The sequence below is a fragment of the Diceros bicornis genome, chromosome 7, assembly GCF_020826845.1.
Source record: "Diceros bicornis minor isolate mBicDic1 chromosome 7, mDicBic1.mat.cur, whole genome shotgun sequence".
Taxonomy (NCBI): domain Eukaryota; kingdom Metazoa; phylum Chordata; class Mammalia; order Perissodactyla; family Rhinocerotidae; genus Diceros; species Diceros bicornis.
In genome coordinates, this window is record NC_080746.1 from 52969621 (window position 1) to 52987447 (window position 17827).

At 37.6% G+C, this 17827-nt stretch overlaps 1 protein-coding gene across 2 annotated transcripts in view; it reads left to right on the plus strand.

Annotated features, from left to right (window-relative positions):
* Positions 1 to 17827, plus strand: part of NARS2 (asparaginyl-tRNA synthetase 2, mitochondrial) — a 105378-nt gene that overhangs the window by 13376 nt on the left and 74175 nt on the right. For both annotated transcript variants that reach the window (XM_058545515.1, XM_058545516.1), the window contains one exon: positions 1850 to 1930. In XM_058545515.1, coding sequence (XP_058401498.1) covers positions 1850 to 1930 — 81 coding nt within the window. The remainder of the gene's footprint in view (positions 1 to 1849; positions 1931 to 17827) is intronic.

Sequence of the window (17827 nt, forward strand, 5' to 3'; positions counted from 1 at the left end):
CACTGGTACCCCACTGGAGGCACCTACTGACAGAACTCCTCCACTCCTTGGTATTTATTTTCCTTTTTATCTTTCTACTTCCTCCGCTTTCTCTTTTTTGAACTTTGTTCTCACTGCTTTATTATTCTTCCTTTGTACTTTCTCCTTTATAGCTTTTGATGGTAATGTTATAGACTTTGATATGATAAGCCTTGCTAGTAGCATTAAGGCTTAAAAAGCTGATGACCCCTTTTGAAAGATTTAGCATTAGTTGAGTATTAAAAATAATTCCCACTACTTGAGTGATTTAAAAAAATTATGTCCCATGCAGTTATTTTCATAAGATTTACAGTGTTGTTTCTTGTGGCACTTTACCAGCTCTAACTTTGGCAATTATGTTTAGGCCGTTAAATTTTCTCCTCCCTTCCCCCTCCCCCTCGCCACCCTCATTTCCTTTGGATTTTTCACTTCCTTTCTTTGTTTACTGCACTCATGCTCATAGTTGCCTGCATTCATGTGGAATAAATGATTCATGTCCATAATTCTGGGCTCCTAGGAGATAAAAATTTTATGCAGTAATGTTATTGATTATATTTCGTACGTTCTCTGTAATGTGCTCCGTGTAGCACCTCTAGGCATGATGCTCCCAGATTAAGTACATATTTGAATACTTTCTGAGACTGCTAATTTATAGCTTGAATATTTAATCAGTCTACATTATAAGGCAAGTTGTTGACTGGATACTTTGTATCGTAGCCAGAACACTTGAATTCGACCTTTTTAGGAAGGGGCAAATTTGAGCTGCCCCTGGTAATGCAGAGACATTTTACATTCCACTAGTGATAGGCAGAATTTAGCAGAGATTGGATGTGTATATACGAATTTATTGTCTGGATTTCAAGACCAAAATTTTTGCATTAAATGTATAGTACTGTTCTGCGTTTGCAGCGTTAAGTTCACTTTGGCTACCTTCACCCCTACCCTGCAACATTTATGCTGAATGTAACCTTTTGCCTACATCCATAGTCAAAATGAAAGCAGCATAACCTTGAACTGGCTGGGTTATTTCAATCCTACTAGCAACAGCTTTTGTGGTTCACTAATGGAAATATTCTCAGACTTTGGGGCGTAAGAATTACAGTTGGGTGCCTCGGTAATGGATGGATTTGCTGCTCAGAATCTTCTTTGAGGCAAAGGTAGTGCACTGCCTGTGCCATGTGCAATGCACGGTGCCATCAATTTAATGACAGTCTTCCTAAAAATTATTTCTGCCTTTTTTTATTTCTTCAGTCTCTATTTTTCAACCTGTTTTTTTTCTCCTTTTTGGTGATTTGTTACAATTGAGGGTCTCATTGCAAAATAACTGAACTTCATATTGATCACTTTGTATTCCCTTAGCAGTGTGGACAAAATTGTTATGCATTACCCTTGAGTGAGTGAGTGTGTGTGTGTGTGTGTGTGTGTATGTATGTTAATTCACTACCGGTATGTTAGAGAAATGGGAAGAAGAAATAGCACCAGAGAGAGACCCTGAAGACCTAGGTTCCGTCCTGGCTTTGCCACTGGCTAGCTGTGTAACTTTTGGCAATTCGTTAAATCTCTCTGGACCTCAATTTCCTTATCTTCAAAATGAGGAGAGTGGACTAGATAATGTCTAAATCACTTCCTGATTTAAAATTCCTCGTGCTGCTTCTGTGCATAGTAAAACACTCAACTTGATATTTCAGTAGTTTTATTTGGGGGGGGCTTAGGGAGAGATTTGATATGGCATTCTCTTAGTACTATTTTAGTAGCATAATAAAGTGTATATTCTTGGCATTGTTTCATATACAAGTATACCGAAAAAAAGTGGCTTTTCTTTTTCTTCCAGGACAGTGGCTTTGTGCACATTCATACTCCAGTAATCACATCCAATGACTGTGAGGGGGCTGGAGAACTTTTTCAAGTTGAAGTAAGTTGTGCTTCCCATCTTGGGGGATATATTCCCCTCTGATATTTTTCATTTAAGGCTTTGCTTTAAATTTAATCAGAGTTGTATGGATAAACCGTGACCAGAACCTAAAATTTTGTTGATAGTAATCCTCAAAAAACATATATAGAAAATTCTCAAACTTCTCTGATTTCCTGACCTACCAGTTGTATTACTCACATTGTGACTGAAAGGAGTGGATTTTTACTTTCGTACTCCATTTGCTTTTCTTATATAACTGTGAATTGGTGAACTAGAGAAGTTGGAAGAGATTAATAAAGATTCTAAGATATGTTTTCTGCAAATTCAACCCCCAGTTAATATTTTTGGATATGTCATATTTTAAAAGATAAATTAAAATAGAAAAGTGTACATGTGAATATTTTCTTTTTCAAAGTCTTTAAAAAATACCTTTGTCATAAGAAGTGATTTATGTTCTCTATACCTCATGAAGGCCCTTATTTTAAGTCTTTGTTCGTTGTTTGAGCTCCTACTGTATGCCAGGCATTGTCAGCCTGCCCTTGTTGCAGGTAATTTAAAAATTACCAGTTTTTCTTACTTGTAGGCAGCTGAAAGCCTTTCATTTACCAATTCGACAGCCTGTTTAAAATCATTGGCCAGTGGTATAATAATGGACAAAGAGAAATGTATGTTGATGACTGGTGCTTTCTGTATTTCTTTCGTTTATTCACTGATTTCTTTATCTCTAAGAAGTCAAGATGCTTACTTATACATTTGGGTGATTCCATCAAATGATAAGACGTGTGTATAACTACTCTCTCTGGTTCAGGACTTTCTGACTCTTGATAATGATGCTTCCCCTTCACATTATTGAACAAAGTATTCACTGGGAAGACTTGTCCTAATATGTTGAAGTCATACTCAAAATAATAATCAAATGCTGTCTTTCTTCTTACGTAGCTTGAAGAAATCTTGATGATAGCCTTCTGCAAAAAGCAGAATGAAACTGCTTTGTTGACGATGAAAGTAGGAGTGTTAGCATTTGTATGTAAGAGTTAAAAGAAGGCAGTAAATGATAAAATGACAATATACAAGTTGCAAAAAAATTCTCTTCTGGCGTTTATGTTGTTTATTTTCTCTTTGCACTTTAATAGTCTTCTGAATACTGAAGTGAAGAAGAGTTAACCACCTTAAATACATTTCATAGTCCCTTAATCTAAATCACTGAATATTAAAAAGATGACATAAAAAAAATGACAGAGAAGGAAAGGTATAATTTAAAGAAGTTTTTACAAATAAGAGGGGAATTATTAAAGCGTCCCAAATTAAACAAGTAGAAAAAAACCTGTAACGAACTTAAATAATGATAATTTGGAGATAACTGTTTTGCTACCAGGGAAAGCCCATAAGCAAGTCTGGATGGTTATAGTATGTGTATTTTGGCCTCTAAACAAAAATAAGACAAATTACTGGATAAGTATGAACACAAAGGAAGGGAAAAAAATGTATTTCTGAAGCTAAACAAATGAGAAGCATTCTACAGTCATAGTATTTCAGAGATTTTATATAGTGGAATTAGATTTGCCTATTCAGAGTACCAGAAAGAGATGCATTTGAATTCATTGATCCTAGGCTCCTGCAGTCAGGGACTAGATCGGGTTTCAGGAATTTGTGGCTTTTGTGCTGTGATGTGCCATCTTTGTTACTTTCAAAAGTTCAGTTCCTGAAAGAGTTGTCTTCTGCCCTTGCCAACGCTCTATCCTTTGAAAGCAGTGTTCCTTCTTATTCTCACCTCATATACCCGTGTACTTCCAAGCTTCATTGTGTTAACTTCCTCCTGACTGCTTGTAGAGGCATAGGGGTTTGAATCTTGGCACCCCACTGTTAGGAGGAAGTGGAGTTTCATATTTAAATTCTTGCTTCCCTTAACAGTGCTGTTTTTTGCTCTAACAACAATCAAGTGTCAGTAACTATTTAAAGGTACGGATGCCTAATACACACTAAGGTTTGAGGGCAGCAGTAAGAGGCCACCTTGAAATGCACAGTAAAATCATTTACTTCTAGTACACTCTTGAGAAGTGAATGCATGTCCCATCATTTTAGCTTTCTTTTTCCTCGTTTCCATTTCCTGCTTCAAGACTTTGGATATCTGTTAAGGTTTGGGGACTTAATACCCATGTAGGAAGTTGCATTCAAGGCATTCGCTTGTTATTCAGCAGACATTTGGTACCATCTGTTCAAGATGCTGTGCTGAATGTTGTGAGGGATAGAAAGATGTAGTTGAGGTTCTGGCCTGTAAAGGTGGTGAGTTGGCAGGGCTTGATGGAGGAAGGAGCATGCTTTTCATTCACTCTTGACATTACTTACCCTACAGTATTTCTTGATTGTACACTTTTTCCTCTTTGTCTTACAACCCTAGCTGAGTTCCCACGATTATGTTTGATCTTTATGATTCTGGAATAATTAGTTTGTCTTCGAGAAGAAAAAAGAGATTCAAGGCAAGAATTAGAGATTGTGGCAAAAACTACACATTGATGGGGAATAAGGTGAAACTGCTTTATGTATATATTTGAGGCTACCGTGTTACCAATTATAAGTGCTATGGAATCTAGAGGAAAATTAGGTCAGTGAGCATTGACTTGGTCAGAAAAATCTTCAAAATGAATATGTGACTTGACTGCACCCTAGGGACAGTATTCCAGGTAGCGGAACAGTGTGAGCAGAGTCAAGCAATTGAAATAAGTATGGGGTTTTCAGTGGACTCTGGATGGACAGATTAGAAGGTTCATATTGGTGAATCATAGAAAATAAAGTTGGATAGCTATGGGAATGAGAAAATGGAGCAGCCTTTTTAAAAACAACTTGATTGAGATATACTTTACGTACCATAAATTTCACCCATTTAAAGTATACAGTTCCATGGCTTTTAGCGTATTCACAGTGTTGTGCATCCCCACAATCTAATTTTAGAGCATTTTCATCGCCCCACAATGAGACCCGGCACCTGTTAAGCAGTCCTTTCCCATTCCCACCCCCAACTCTATGTAACCACTAAACTACTCTCTATAGATTTGCTTCTTCTGGAACATTTCATATAAATGGAATCATACTACATAGGGCCTTTTGTGCCTGGCTTCTTTCACTTAGCACAAAGATTTTGAGGTTCATCCATGTTGTAGCATGTATCAGTACTTCATTCCTTTTTCTGTCCAACTAGTATTCTATTGTGTAGATGTATGACATTTTGTTTATCCACTTGGCAGTTGATGGATATTTGGATGGTTTCCACCTTTTTTTTTTTTTTTTTAAAGATTTGTTTATTTATTTTCCCCCCAAAGCCTCGGTAGATAGTTGTATGTCATAGCTGCACATCCTTCTAGTTTCTGTATGTGGGATGTGGCCTCAGCATGGCCGGAGAAGCGGTGCGCACCCGGGATCCGAGCCCGGGCCGCCAGCAGCAGAGCGCGTGCACTTAACCACTAAGCCATGGGGCCTGCCCCTCCACCTTTTGACTGTTACGAATAATGCTACTGTGAACATTTGGGAAAACATTTAGATGAGCATATGATTTCATTTCTCTTGGGTGGAATTGCTGGGTCATATGGTAACTCTGTGTTTAATATTTTGAGAAACTGCCAAACCATTTTCCAAAGTGGCTGCACCATTTTACATTCCCACTGGCAATGTACAAGGGTTCCAATTTCTCCACATCATTGCCAACACTTATTATTGCCCTTCTTATTTTATTATAGCCATGCCAGAGGGTGTGAAGTAGTATCTCATTGTGGGTTTTCTTTTTTCACTTTGCTTTTGAACATTTACAATTTATATTTAAATGTAAATTCACATTAAAGCTTTTAATTACAATTCTGCTATGCCAGAGTGTGATAGATAAATGGTCACACATTATGAAATTAAATTAGGCTGAGAAAATCTAAGGATAATACTTCATATAGTAGGAGCACTATTCAAGTCTAGAATTTATACATTTAAATACTTTAATTTAAAGTGAAGAATGAACTGAAAGTGTAAGCCTATTAAATGGAGCCCAAGAAGACTTGTGTAATTTTATATCTGAATCTCATACTCTGGGAACTCTCATACTAAGATTCTCATACTGAATCTCATACTGTGTACTGAGGTTTCACATTAGGTTGGTTTGCTTTTTTTTATTATTGTCGTAAAAAAAAAATATATATATATATAAAATTTACCATTTTTAAGTGTACAATATCATTAATTATACTCACAATGTTGTACAACCATCACCACTATCTATTTCTAAAACTTTTTCATCACCCCAACAGAAACTCACCATTCCCCTTAGTCCCAGCCCTTAGTGACCTGTAATCTTCTTTTTTGTCTGTCTGGATTTCCCTATTCTGAATATTTCATATAAATGGAATCATACAATATGTGGCCTTTTGTGTCTGGCTTCTGTTGGTATATGTATCAGAATTTCATTTCTTTTTATTACTGAGTAATAATTTATTCTGTTGTGTGGATATACCACATTTTGTTTAACCATTCATTCATTGATGGACATTGGGTTGTTTTCAGCTTTAGGTATTGTGCTATGCTGCTATGAACATTCGTGTACAAGTTTTTCTTTGAACACCTGTTTTCAGTTCTTTTGAGTATATACCTAGTAGTAGAATGGCTGGGTGATATGGTTATTCTATGTTTAACTTACTAAGGAACTGCCAAATTATTTTCCGCCGTATGACATTTCCACCAGCAAGGTATGAGGGTTCCACTTTCACCACCTCCTCGCCAATGCTCGTCATTTTCAGTTTCTTTGGTTATAGCCATCCTAACGGATATGAAGTGGTATCTCATTGTGGTTTTGATTTGCACTTCCCTAATGACTAAGGATGTTGAGTGTCTTTTTGTGCACCTATTGGCCATTTGTATATCTTCTTTGGAGAAATGTCCATTTAAGTCCTTTGCCCATTTTTTTTTATTGGCTTATTTGTCTTTTTGTTGTTGAGTTATAGGTGTTCTTTATTTATTCTAGATACAAGTCTGTCCTTCTCCCTCTCCCACCCCAGCAGTCTGAAGCCTCTGATGTTGCCCCCTTGAGTATGCCCACCCAGAGATGGCATTGATTCTGGCAGGGCTCTCTTTGGCTGTCTCTTTCTCAGATCACACCCAGCTCTTAAACTTCACTAATTGCAGGCTGATTGCTTTAGTGTTTTCAACAATGTTCTGAGGCATAAATTGCTTCACAGACTGATCCAATCAAATTCAGGCTCCTTTAAAGGTATGCTTCCCAAAGTCAGTGTTTGAAATTTATTCTGACCCTAAAAGGTTTCTTCACGGCTGTCTCTTTCCCAGTTTCTCTTCAGCAAACTAGCAGGTCTGTAGTGTAGCCTTTGTCTCTGGTGAATCTGTCAGGCTCCTCCCAATTGCCTTTGTGAAGCTCCTCCCAGTTGCCTTTGTGAAGCTCCTCCCAGTTGCCTTTGTGAAGCTCCTCCCAGTTGCCTTTGTGAAGCTCCTCCCAATTGCTTTTCGCCACAACCGCCATTTTCAAGAGTACCCTTAGATTTGAACTTCTCCACACTGTGTTGCAAATGAAGTCAGTTCCTTTGGGGAGAAATTTGGAAGTCTGTTTTATGGCCTGCTTCTACCTCCAGGCAAAATCTCTGAACCGAGGTTCTAGTGCTGGAGGCAGATCCTAACTTCACAGTGACAGCCCAGTTTAGGAGCTGAGTGCTCAACTAAGTGGGTGGCTGCAGCCCCAAATCTCTTCAGTTTGCCTCTCCCAGCATGGAACCCCCACCCCATGAGCTGGGGCTACAGAATCAGGGCCTAGTCTTCTCAATAGTGCCTCGCCCAAGGCAGAGCCTCTGTCCCATGAGCAGGGACTGGGCAAAAGAAGGGAGCCCCCACCTTTCAGCCCCACTTGCCCAGAACTTAACTTCAGTAACAAGTAGCTGTGGGCAAGATGAGAAATGCTGGTGTGCTGCCCCTCCTCCTCAGATAGTCCTCTGGCTGGGAGCTGGGGGTCAGGAGAGCCCTGTCTCCTTGGCTGTATCAGTCTGGAGTGGGGTTTCTGTTACGCTGAGCTGTGATGGGGAAGGGAAGGAGTGGGTTGGCAAACACCACAGACTTTCCCTACCAAGTTTTAGTAGATTTTCTTGAATAGATGTTTCTTCATTTGCTGTATGCCCTTAGGAGCGTTTCCAGAGACTTTAAATGGCTGGAGTGGAGGTGGGGGTTGTTTTTTTTGTTTTCTATTCTGTAACTTTCACCAGTTTCACCAAGGAGTGGGTCTGCAGAACTCCCACACTGTCGTGCCGGAAGAGAGGGTTAAAAAAAAAAAAGCTAATCTCTTTTGGACTACTTTTTACCACCACAATCCTCAGTTTCCTCCCTTGTAAACGGTGAATAACACTATAGGCTATAAGGATTAAGTGAAATAACATCCATGAAAATTTAAAATTGCTATTTAAAAATAAGGAAAACTTAATATGCAGGAGCAGGCTGATGGAAGCATCAAAAGTTTCTCTTTTCCAAACTCTTGTGCATTCTAGAAATGGTAGCAAGAAGTTATTGGACCTCAGGAATTTTGGTGCTTGTAAATTTTTATGGCTAAGTTACTTACAGCACACATCACTTGGATTCTGCTTGATGTTTTCACTTTTTAATACTCTTACCTGTTTCTTTTAAACTTTTTAGATGGTATGAGGCTAACCCAGGTCAAACCTCTTCTCAGAACAGCTCTTTCAGCTAACATTAATCTTTTCCTTCTCCCAGCTCCTGTTATACTTGTGTTCAGTTGCTATAGCCTATTTTAACTGTCACTTGTTCTTTAACGGTTTTTTAACATCCATTTTGTTTCCTCATCTAGATCGTAGGCTCCTTACAGGAAAGAACTGTGTCCTCCACGCTACCTGAGAGCGGAAGAACATTTGGATATTTGTTCATTGGTATTTTCTGTGGGCTCTTTTTGCTTTGCAGAGCTTTCAGCCTTGAGACTAGTTATTTTCTGTTGAGGATGTGTATTTCTATTAAGGAGGTCTAATTTTTTCTGCAAATGAAAAATGCCAAGGACATATCTAAGAAGATAGATAAGAGACTCACTATGTTTGCTCCTGGGCGTGGGGCCTGCTGTTCTATGTTCTTTGAATATTTTATCATATGCATGTATTACTTAAAAAACAAAAAGATAATATATATAAAAAAGTACACAATTCAAAAGTTACAAAAGAGCGTAAACTAAAAAGTCAGTTTCCCTTCCACTTCTGACTCCCAGCTACCCAGTTCTCCTTCCCACAGGCAGTCACTGTTAACCTGTTTCTCTCTGGAGAGTTTGTACCAGCTTTTATTTCTGTCAGCAATACATGTGGATGCCATTTCTTATGAATCAGCTGTCAGAGTGTGTTACCAAATTCTTAACTTTTTTTCCAATTTTAATTTGATATATTACTTTCTCAGTTACAAAAAAAAAAACTAATTTAAAAAAGAGAAAGAAAGAAAATGCCATACTAGATTGAGAAGCAAATCTGTTTTCAAGGGCACTGAGAGGGACCTGACCTGAGAAGCTGGTGTGCTCCCACCAATATTGAGTTTTTGCTGCCTCCACTGTGAAGTGAGGATCCTGTGAATTAACACCATGGTAAAAAAAATTCCTTCAGACTGTGAACTGATACAGCCTGCTGTTGTCTCCTAGTCAGAAGACTGAGCTATTTCTTCCAACCTGTGGTATCCACCAAGTGGAGTACCTTCTTAAAATGATCTAATCCCATCAGCCACACAACTGGACTAAAATTGCACTATTTGATTCATCCTGTAAATATTTGTTAAGTCTCCTTTTTTGTGAAAAGTACCGTGCTAGTACTATTTGACTTACAAAGTTATTTCCGTTTTGCCTCTCAGCAACATGCATTTGCAAGATATTTTTAAACGGGAAAAACAAAATCCTGCAATAATAAATGCCACCAAGATAATGTGAACTTGAAAGCTAGCCATATTAAAAGCAAATGGTAGATATTACAAGGATACATTTTAAGACAAATCGTTAAGAATATGAAAATAATACTGTGAAATCTGAATCCAGTTATGCTTGGGTTCATAATTTTAAAATAGTTTTAATTTGATTCAGAGGCCAGTATTTTAACCTGAGGATAGATCAGACCAATAACAACATCTGACATTTGTAAAGCATAAGTCAACTGATATTTGTATAGCACTTTTTTGTATTCTTTCGTATTTTTGTATTTGAGACACTATTTGTATAGTGTCTCATGTTATTTTATAATTTTTTTATCATACTAAACCATTAGACAGGGTTTCTAAAAGGAATAATCCATTTTATTAACTTTTAGTAATCCAAGCAGAAAAAGAAAGAGAAATAGCATTTTTTGAATACCAGGTATATTGCAGGCACCATGTCAAGTTCCTTTATATATATTATATAATCTTTTCCGCAATCCTGTGAAGTAGGAATTAATTTGCCTATAGGAGGGCAGAAACAGTGTGTTTCTTATACATTGTTGTATAATACTTGGCACATTCCCTGGCACATGGTAAGTGCTCCATAAATATTTGTTGAATGAATTATCTTTTGTTTTTGCATGAGGAAACTAGGCTCAGATAGTAAAATTTATCAGAAGGCACACAGTAAGGGACAGAGTTGTAGTTTCAACAAGATCTCTTTGGCTATAAAGTAAATGCTGTTTGTACACACCACGCTGACTCTTGAAGTATCTTGAAGATACCAAAACTTTAACTAAAGTTTGAGGTGAAAGAAGACTCTTTATTAGGTAACAGACGACTGTTAATAGTGAGCTCCACAATAAAGTAAAGCATCCTTGCTGTTTCTTTTGGCCATCCTTCTAAGACAACCTTTTATTTTCTTGGGAAAAAGAGAATAACAACATTTACTGATAGCCTGCTGTTAGCAAGAACTATGAGTAAGACTCTTTTTTGTATAAATAACCCATTAGTAATACTTAACTCATTTTTATTAAATATTGTATAGATGTCAAGTAATATAAGCTATGTAGACAGTATAAAGCATACACCTGTACCCACTACTAAACTTAAGAAATAGTGTTAATACCTCTGATTCCCCCACTTTGTGCCTTCTCCCATTCCATCGCCCTCCCTTTCCCCACTATGCTGATTTTGTGTTTATTGTTCCCATGCTTTTAAAAAAAATAGTTCTACCACATGGGTGTACCCCTAGGCAAAATATTGTTTCGTTTTGCATGGTTTTCAGCTTATGCAAATGAAGTCATACTATTCTGTGATGAGTTTTTTTTGCTCAGTATTATGTTCCAATTAAATCAGAATCTCTGGGAAATAGGACTCAAGAATTAGTATTTTTTAAGGATCTCTGGGTGATTCCAATATGCCTTCAAAGGTATATACAGAATAATGGCAGTGCATATTCTTAGCTTCAGCTTTGCTAGGTAAATCCAAATTTTTACGGGATGGGAAGAATGAATTTAAACTCCCACCAGCAGGGTGTGCTATTCCATATTCTTGCCAACACCTAATATTTTCAGTCCTGAGCTAACATCCGTTGCCGTCTTCCTCTTTTTTTATTTTTTTGGCTTGAGGAAGATTAGCCCTGAGCCAACATCTGTGCCAATCTTCCTCTATTTTGTATTTGACATGCCTCTGCAGCATGGCTGACAAAGTGTAGTAGGTCCACGCCCAGGATCCGGGATCCGAACCCACGAACCTGGGCCAACGAAGCGGAGCACACGAAACTTCAACCACTCAGCCATGGGGCCAGCCCCCTCTGATAACTATTGATATTGAGAATCTTTTCTGTGGTTATTGGCCACTCATTTCCTCTTGGATAAAATTTTCTATTGTGTTGTCTTTTCATATTGGTGTTTTTATATTCTGGATAACATTAATCCTTTGTTGAGTATATTGTTGCAGATGTTTTCTCCCAATGTGTGGCTTGCCTTTTTCTCTTTATACTGTCTTTTGATAAACAGAGTTCTTAATTTTAATGTAGTCAAGTTTCAGTCTTTTCCTTTATGGTTTGTGCTTTTGTATCTTGTTTAAGAAATCCTTCCTATATTATCTCCTAAAAGTTTCATAGTTTGTGCATTACATGTATGTCTTTAATCTACTTGGAATTGAGTTTTGAATATGATGTAAGAGTCCAATTTTTTTCCTAAGTGAATAACTAATTATTTCAGTACTATTTGTTGAATAGTTCATGTCTCTTCCTATGTTTGCAGTTGTCAGCTCTCTCGTAAATCAGGTTTCCATATGTGTGAGTGCCTATTTCTGTGTGCTCTATTCTATTCCATTGGTTTATCAGAGTATCCCTGTAGCACTCCCTCACTCTCTCAATTGCGGTAGATCTTTGATAAGTGTTAATATGTAGTAAGGCAAATTCTTCCACCTTATTTTAGGAGTTTCTTGACTATTCTTGATCCTTTTCTCTTCCATATAAACTTTTGAATCATCTTGACAAGCTCCAAAAAACCCTATTTGTCTTTAATGGGAATAACATTCATTCTGTAGCTAAATCTGGAAAAACTGGTGTCTTTATGGTATTGTGTTCTTATCCCTCGACATGTATATCACTCCATATATTTAGGAGTTCTTTAATGTTTTTCAATAGAGTTTAATAATTTTCTTTATAAAGATAATGAATACTTTTGTTACATTTATTCCTAGGCACTTTATATTTTTTTGTGGTATTGTAAATGTTCTGTGTATCTTTGAAAAGAGTGTATTTTTCAGTTATTGAGTACAGTGTTCAATATATGTGTATTAGAACAAGATTATTAATTATATGTGCAAATCTGTAGTATGCTTATTGATATTTAGTCTTTATCCACCATTTACTGCTGTGTTAAAAATCCTGTGGTGTATTTTTCAATTTTTTTCTCATAGTTTTTGCTTTGTGTATTTTTCAGACTCTGTTACTGGGTATACACAAATTTGGAATCACTTCTTGGTGAAATCAACCTTTAATTATGTAGTAGCCCTCTTTCTTTCTAGCACTGCTTTTTGCCTTATGGTCTATTTTGTTTGATATTAATTTAACCATACCAAGTTGGTTTTGGTCAATATTTGTCTGGCCTGTTTTTTTTACTGTCATTCATCCTTTTACTGTCAACCTTTATTTGTCTTATCTTTTAAGTGTGTATTTTGGAAACAGCATACAGCTCAAATTTTTTTTTTTTTTTTTTTGTGAGGAGATCAGCCCTGAGCTAACATCCGCCAATCCTCCTCTTTTTTTGCTGAGGAAGACGGCCCTGGGCTAACATCTGTGCCTATCTTCCTCCACTTTATATGGGACGCCGCCACAGCATGGCTTACCAAGCAGTGCGTCGGTGCGCGCCCGGGATCCGAACCAGCGAACCCCGGGCCGCCGCAGCGGAGCGCGCGCACTTAACCGCTTGCGCCACCGGGCCGGCCCCACAGCTCAAATTTTTTAAAAAATGTTATCACTTAGTCTTTGCTCTTTTTACTGTTTAATTTAGTCCATTAATTTTTATTGTGATTGCTTACGCATTTGAAATTTTTAACCATCTTATTTTGTTCATGTCCTTTCTTTTTCTTTTTAAAAAAAATCCCTCCCTTTTTTGCTTTCTTTTGAATAAATTAAATTCTTTTTCTCATTTTATTTTTTTTCCCACTACTAGTTTAGAAGAGACTGATGGGGGTAAAGGAAAAGAGAGAGTTTAAAGCAGTGATTCTCAATCTCAACTGCATGTTGAATTCACCTAGGAACGTTAAAAAGTATGAATGCCTGGGCTTTGCCCCCCAAAATTCAGATTAATTGGTGTGGGATGCAGTCTGGCATGGGGAATTTTTAAAGCTTACCAGGTGCTTCTAATATACAGTCAATATTGAAAGCCACTGCCCCTGGAGAAACTCTATTTTAATATATGACATCAAATGTAGATACAGGCTTAAAAAGCTAGGTAGTCATGACCAACACCCTTTTCTCCCCATACTCATAGCTGCTTTGCCTCTACCAACTAGGAGAATTCACCAGCTAGGTCAGTTTTTTTCTGTTATATACTAGTATGCACAGATTTGTATTATGTCATATGTCGAGAATTTTTAATTAAAAATTATTTTTTAAATTAAATGAGCTGGTCCTCAAGAAATCTTCCTTTGTTCAGAATATAAAGCTGACACATGAAATTATAGACAGAATAAATATTTAATTGGGTTTTAAAAGGGTAATTATACAGAATAATTTATACAGAATTATTAAATGTCAAATGTGGTTCACATTTTATAAGTGTGCCAGGAGAGTTTTCTGACAAGGAGAAACTAGGTGCTAGAGTGATCAGAGATGGCCACAGGGCCAAGTAAGCACTTTGTGACCCTTTTTGATATTTGTGTCTTTGATTTTTGCCCCCAACATTGTCTTTCACACTCTGCTTCCAAAATAACCCAGATTCACCCCAAGTCCCTTTCCAGAAAGCTAAATTGGTTAGGAGTTTCGGGAAGGGAGAGGCCCATGGTGAGAAGCAAGCATTTAGGGTCAATTATTGATGCACATTACTTACTTAATGCAATAATTAATTCTTTTTTCCAATTAATATTGAGAACATAGCAACAGTATGTGCTGGGGATATGATGATGAAAAAGTACATGGAAGTCTTTTTCCTCGAGAAGGTATATCCTTGTAGAAAGGGAGGCACAATAAGTAAAACATAAAATATATAGTGTGTTAGATACCGTGGTAACTGTCTCTAAAGCTAGCTCCCTAATGTGCTCTGCTTCCTAGTACTCATAGCCTTCTGTCGTCCCCTCCCACACTTCATTCAGGCTGTGTAACCAGTAGAGCAAGGTAGAAATGAAGCTTCTTTGGCCAGGTCATAAATCTCACAGTTTCTGCCTTGGTCTTTTGGAATGTGAGCTCTGGGGGACGCCAGCGTCTGTGTAAGAAGTCTAACTACCATGAGACCACCATGCTTTGTAGCTAGCCCAGACTAGTCATGTGGGAATGCTGAGTGGTGAGACAAAGATTCCTGACCAGCTGTTTGAGCCATCCCAGCTAAGGCACCAGACATGTGGTAGAAGAAGTCATCTTGGATATCTAGCTCATTTGAGCCTTCAGATGACTTCAGTGCCAGCAGCCATTTGGCTGTAACCACATGAGAGACCCCAAGCAAGAACCACCAAGCTGAACCCAGGCAACCCACAGAATCATGCAAGATAGCAATAGACTGTTGTTTTAAGCCTCCTGGTCTCAGAGTGATATGTTACTCAGCAATAGATAATCAGAACAGATGGGGATTAGTACTGTGGAGAAAAGTAAGGCAGGAAAAAGAGGTTAGGGAGTGCCAGAGAGAGAGAAAGATTCAAGTTTAAATTGGGTAGCCAGAAAAGCCTTACTGAGAAGATATTCAACATGATGGATGTGAGGGAGTGAGGAATGTTGATACCTGGGGGAAGAACATTCCAGTCAGAAGACACAGCAAGTACAAAGGCCCTGTGGCTGGAGCTGCCTGAAGTTTTCAGGAAACAGCCATGAAGGCCAGTGTGGATGGAGCGTAGTAAATGAGAGGAAGAATAGTGGGAGTCGAGGTCAGACAGGTATAAGGGGTTGGGAGTAGGTGCAGATTATATAGGGCTGTGATGTTCAACTTTATAAGGTAGAGCACTCTTTTTTATAACAAATATGTTGTAATAATCTCTTTTCTCTCCTGAAATGAAATATGGATAATATAAGCTTTTTATGCACTCAATTTAAAAAAGAAAATAATACAGTCTTCCCAACTTAATACAAAGAAGACATAAGATGAAGGTAATGTAATTAGTGTATTTCATTATGTAAATACTGTGGTATGACCAGTCTAGAATACAAGTAACCTTTATATTAGAGTTGCTGACTTGGAAAGCTGCAAATTAGGACTTAAACAGGTGTGTTATATTGGTGACTCAATTACCATGAACAGTGTTGCTAATGGTGATGGGCTTTTGTGAAATGGTGAATAATTCTTGATAGAGTTCTACACCAAGCAAAGTGTAGCCCTCCCTTAATTTACGTGGAGCGTGTATTCTGGAAAATTCAGAGTATGTTGAAAGAACAAAATTCAGGTGATTCTTAACATGAATGTTGCATGGGATATTTGAAACTCTGGTAGTACCCGCTAAACTCCAGTACCTCTCCTTAATTATTGTGATAATCAGAAACATTCCCACTAAGAACGTCAGATACAGGACTTTGCAGGCCATTGTAAGAACTTTAACTCTGATTGAGACGGGAAGTCATTGGAGAGTTCTAAGCAAAGGAGTAACATAAATCACTTATGTCTTAATGAGATCATTCTGGCTGCTGTATGGAGAATAAATGGTAGGTGGGTAAGTACAAAAGAAGAAAAACCAGTTAAGAGTCTAATGCTGTAATCCAGGTGGGCAGATGATTGTGGTTTAGACCAGAGTTGAAATGGTAGATCCTAAAACGTGGTTGGATTCTGGATATATTTAGAAAGTAGTTATTCGTGTCAGTACTAGGACACATTTCTTTGTTTTTATTATCTCTACTCCTGGCCTGTATTTTCCCAGAAATAGTTACGTTGGCTAGTTCACCTCTGCTAGAGACTTTTGAACTTTTAGTATGGAAGGGATTATTTTTTTCTACAAACGATTGTTTCCATTCCACAAAGTGAATTTTCTTTTTTCAATGTAAACTTTCATTTTGCTAGTCCAGACATTAGAGTTCAGTTAAGTACTCATAAATGAAAAGAAAATTTCAGCTTCATAAACACTAGAAAGCCTTTTGAGCTTACCTCTTTAGGGCCAGTGCCAGTTAATTGTTTTGGGGAATGGGTTTTTGTTGGAAATTGGACATTTGTTTTATGGACGCCATCCTTTAAGGAAGCATTCCATGGCATTGTTTTCTTTAGGAGACACTTCGATCCCAAAAAATGATATGAATATTTTTTGGATAATTTTTGAACAACATCAAAATGATGAAATTTATATCAATATGCCTTATAATAGCTTATCCTTAAGCACCACTGCCAGAGGTGAAGGATGACTGTGCCCTTCTGTTCCGAGTATCAATAACTTGCTTTGCCCTTGCAGCAACTGCAAGAAAATATGTTGTCTTAGTAATTGTTGGTTGGATTCAATTTTTATATTGGGAGGAAGTGTGGGAGATAAGGGGCTAGCTTTCATAGAAGGGTATTTGATAAGTATTCTAGATGCTTGGTGCAGTTTTGTTTTATATATATTGAGTGCCTACTGTGTTTAGCGGTAGCCAAGTCCTTTGGGGGGGATAAAAAAAATATGAAGTAATCTCTGCCAAGAAGGAGCTTATATTCCAGTTGAGGAAATGGGTACATACAAAATTGAATAACGTTATAAAGCAGTATATGATTAAGTGGTATAAGATCGATAAAGCATTATTTCTCAGAGGGAGAGGGGCAGGTGCATTCCAGGGAGAAAATATAGGATAAGCACTCAGAGTAAGAATGACTAAGGCAAATGGGGGACCCAAGATCTGTTGGGTGTGAAGAGTATTATCAATATGTTTTTCTGGTTTTGAGTGTTTTTAATGGAGAATAATGGGAAAGAAGCCCAAAAAGGTAAGGTAGGTTAGGACAGAGTAGAGGACACACTGCAGAACTAGTGAGGATTTCTAAGCATGAGAAAGACTTGATGAAAGCAGCAAAAATAGGTCAGAAGAAGGAGAGAGAGGAGAGGAGGAGGTAAGGCCATTGGAATAAAATCTGAATATGAAGTGAGATGTACCAGGTCTTGGTAGCAACGGTGAAAATAGAAAGGAGGGAACAAAAGATTTTAGATATTCAAGATGAAGAAAAGGTTTGGAACCAATGCTTCATGATCAGAAAGGGCTAACAGGAGAATTTTTTTGATGAGCAATATTCCAAATTTGCGTTTACTGCTTGAATATTTCCCTCTCACTACCTCCTTCCAGGATTCTCACTTTTTCCTTTATCTCAGTAA